This window comes from Saprolegnia parasitica, assembly GCF_000151545.1.
Source record: "Saprolegnia parasitica CBS 223.65 unplaced genomic scaffold supercont2.724, whole genome shotgun sequence".
Taxonomy (NCBI): Eukaryota; Oomycota; class Saprolegniomycetes; order Saprolegniales; family Saprolegniaceae; genus Saprolegnia; species Saprolegnia parasitica.
Window position 1 is genome coordinate 1 of NW_012157118.1, and position 3671 is coordinate 3671.

Here is a 3671-nt window from a genome sequence, read left to right on the forward strand (position 1 = left end):
CCAACAAGATGGCGGCGGAGCGCAGGGACAAGGCGACTCAAGTGCAGATCCACAAGGCGTGGAAGCGCCTCCAAGTGCTCACGACGCAGCGCAAGAAGGCCGACAAGAAGCTCATCAAGGAGATGATGGCCTACCTCGACACGCTTGCGATTGACGGCGAGTAGACATGGATCATGGAAAATCTACGTTCTCTGCGTGGGTGTTGTCTCACGTCAACACAAGAAAGCCACTGCGAGGACACTCGTTGTCGTTGGCGAGAGCCCGTCGTGCCCACGTAATGTATTGGGGGTAGCAGTGTGTGCGAAGACGGAAGGAGGAGTCTATCAATGCAACTTGTGCTTGCGTTGATGGCACCCTGGGTGGGCCGCCTTGTGCTGCAGGTCCTTTGTACACACCGGTATCGTTGTCGTTGTTGCTGCAGCGGATGGTGGCAGGCTCTTGCGTGCTCACCAGACTACGACTCTATTCTAGCAAGGCAAGGTCGAGACAAAATACCGATGGAATACTTCGTGGTACTAGCCTATAAGCTCTATTGGGTCTTCTTGGCCGAGCGCTTGGCTTGGAAGCAGTAGCGCTCAATGAAAAACTTGAGGAAGAGTGCAAAGTAGCTCGAGTACATGAGGATGCCCCACTTGAGGTTGTCGTGGTTGACATGGCACGACGCGCCTTGGCGAATGTACAGGACGCTCATCGTGCACACGGCAACGCCCACTACCATCTATATATCAACTTGATACATCACCAAAGCCAATCCATATAGATATGCGTACCTGGCTGAGCTGGGCGACGGTCACGAGCAGCGCCCATCGTGGGCGGTACCCACGGGCCGTGAGAAAGTAGTAAAAGTACATGATCGCGTGCACCGAGTAGTTCATCGCGACAAAGTAGAGACCGCTACAACATCCGGATGAGTGCATCAGACAACTTGTGCAATATTACCTCGCCGAGCGAACGGCGAACGCGTGCCAGCAAAACATCAAGACGGTGATGTGGTGGTACCAGTGCAGAAAGATGAGCGGCTTCTTGCGCACGACGATGAAGAACGTATCGATGAGCTCCGGCACCTAGTCGTCACTCCTTGGTAAGCGATTAAGTGCGAGTGTTGTAGCACCTTGGAGAAGATGAAGAGGGCAACCCAGAGACCCGTGGGGCCGTTGCCGTAATGGTTCGTGGCCTCCGAGCAGATGGACGCATAGGCGCCGCGCTGGTAGATCGAGTCCAGCAAGAAGGGTACTGTGCGCACGGCGCCGCAGAAGCTAAAGGTCGCCAGCAGCAAGTTCCACGCCGCGAGCGCCCTAGCAGTTTTGGTGTTGACATGTACCAGAAGTAGCCGAGGGACATACGTCTTGAGGTCGAACGGGGCGCGCGAGGCCATGACGTGACGGCCTGTGTAGCAGAGCACACAGTAGACGGCGCAGAGGCCGATGGCAAGGCCCATCGAGTCGGCGCAGAAGCCCGGCTGCCAGCTCAAGACCTATGCCATCGCAGCAGCGTGAGCTCGGAAAGGCCATGAGCATGGACTGTACAAAGTCGCGCTCAAACGCGAACGGGTAGAGCGGGCTCAGGGCCGGGTACGCCTCGTGCAGGAACGGCGCGCGCATGGCGGAGCGTCTTGGGATTTGATTGCACGTGGCGACAAAGAGCAAAGTCGTTGAGTCAACAGTCGACGTCGTTGATTGGCTGTCACTATACCGAGCCCCTTCCTGGAGGATACGGTGGGTGTTACCTCTTGACGCACCACGCAAAGGTTCGTAAACCAAGGTGATCTAATAGACAGGGCGGCCAGCACTTGAAATATATACGACGACACACAAGCATGCACTGGACAGCAGCGTCGAGTGAGGACTTCTGCGACGCGTGGGGTCGAAGCGCACATTTTTTTGCCGAAGATCGACGGGTACGGTCGTGATGAAGCGTGGGATAATGGGTGGCTTACGAAGGGCGAGCGTGGGACATCGAGCCTGGCACTGGCATTTGAGGCGTTTAAGTAGGTCGACGGCACTGGGTATCCAGCAGGCATCACTGGCGCGCCTGTACATTGCAGCACGAAAGCGTGCTCGTCATGCACTACAACGTGGGCGTCCTAGCCGTCTCTCCTTTGTGTGCCCTTGGGTGCGCTGCGAATTGCGTTCTGAGAAAGGGCGTCTGATCGTACTGTAGACAACTCTTCCAAACGCTATTCACGACAATATTAAAGTTATATTAAAGTTAGTAGACTAGAGCGTTGGTCACGTGGTGTTCTAGCAACGACACCACCCGTCTATCGAGCTACATTGGAATCGTGTGACTACTCTGTGACTCTGTGGGCTCCGCAGCAGAGGTGTCGCGACGGTTCAGTGCAACGCCGACCTCGACAACCACAAAAGGGACGATCGCGTGGGCCATCCTCAAGTCGACGAATGCAATTGGACTCGATAGTCTTGTGTGAGTAAAGATTTAATGATGTAAAAGATGATGGCGAAGGCTGCGTGCGACGAAGGATTCGCGTAGAAACAACGAGACTGCTGGCGTTGTCGACTGCGCCGTTGATCGAGTAGCACTTCCGGCCCTCGGGCGCCCGTTGTTCTAGCTGGACTGGCCCGCGGGGTACGGGCAGTCGTTGTAGTGCAGTTGGCGTCGACGCTATAAGTTGAAGTAATATGTATTGGTCCGCCGAGTGGTTGTTCCACGCACACTTTCCGGCGTACTCGCCGTGGACAATGACATTATTCTCTGGGACACCGAGCGTGTACCAGCCGCCTAACGGCCCACGCTCTGGCCTTGGACAAGATCGCGGCGGCCGTTGGGCGAGCTCCGTGAATTAGCGAGCTGTACGACCAGGATCAAGCGCACGCGCCTGCAGAATACACGCAGAAACAAGCACAACAGCTTGTCCTACGCTTGTCGTCACATCTTCGATATCGACCGGTAGCTATGGTCGCTACATAATGCGGCAAAACAACGTGTGATGACGCCTCTCTCGTGCGACGAGAAAGTGCACAAGTTGCGGCTCATCGAGTCACTTGGTCCTTGGGTGTGCACGCTACCAACCTAGCGCCCCGCTTGTTCTTTCTCGTCTCCGCTATCGTGAGATCGAGTTTGTTGGATACTCTACCATACAGGCAAATTGTACATGACCTTGGATACGTAGTTGGATCGCTTTGGATTGGATTCATCATATTTCAATCCGATAAGACGGCGACAATGTCCAAGCCCAACACTTCGTCTAGAAAGCGCTCTGTCCACAGACGGATACAACAGTTCCATAGCTCGTGCAAGGCGAACCGCCGCGGCGCCACGGCGGCCAAGAAGCTAGCGACCTCCGAGTGCCCGAGAGCCGTCGCCAAAGCGTGTCCGGCTGCCACAACGCTGCGCAGCTGCTCTGCGTGCGACTGCCAAAAGAAGTGCACAAGCTTCAAGTGGCCGCCCGCGATGGCGGCGACGAACGCTTCGTTCACGCTCCCTTCGCCCCGGTGCAGGAGCAGGAACGCCGCTATCTCTACGTGCCCTGCCCGGCTTGCACTGGTGAGTGCGTCGCGCGTGCAGCCTTCGCGGCGGTGCCTGTGCAGGAAGCGCACGGTCGCCATGTCGTTGCGAGCCGCCGCCAAGTCGAACGCCCGCGGATTGTAGCCCTCGGTTCGGTGGTGATGCAGAAACCGACGACCGCCAAGTGGCCGTGCATGATGGCCCCC

General features: G+C 56.6%; 2 protein-coding genes across 2 annotated transcripts; both read right to left on the reverse strand.

Moving 5' to 3' along the window:
* Positions 1-529: 529 nt before the first annotated feature.
* Positions 530-1601, reverse strand: SPRG_17697 (hypothetical protein; the record flags this gene model as incomplete). The annotated part of the gene is made up of 6 exons (XM_012357083.1): positions 530-718; positions 771-894; positions 940-1064; positions 1112-1295; positions 1344-1474; positions 1527-1601. 6 exons carry the CDS (start codon positions 1599-1601, stop codon positions 530-532), a joined length of 828 nt encoding a protein of 275 aa, XP_012212473.1.
* Positions 1602-3030: 1429 nt separating this feature from the next.
* On the reverse strand, positions 3031-3566 carry SPRG_17698 (hypothetical protein; the record flags this gene model as incomplete). The annotated part of the gene is made up of 2 exons (XM_012357084.1): positions 3031-3061; positions 3265-3566. 2 exons carry the CDS (start codon positions 3564-3566, stop codon positions 3031-3033), a joined length of 333 nt encoding a protein of 110 aa, XP_012212474.1.
* Positions 3567-3671: the final 105 nt, after the last annotated feature.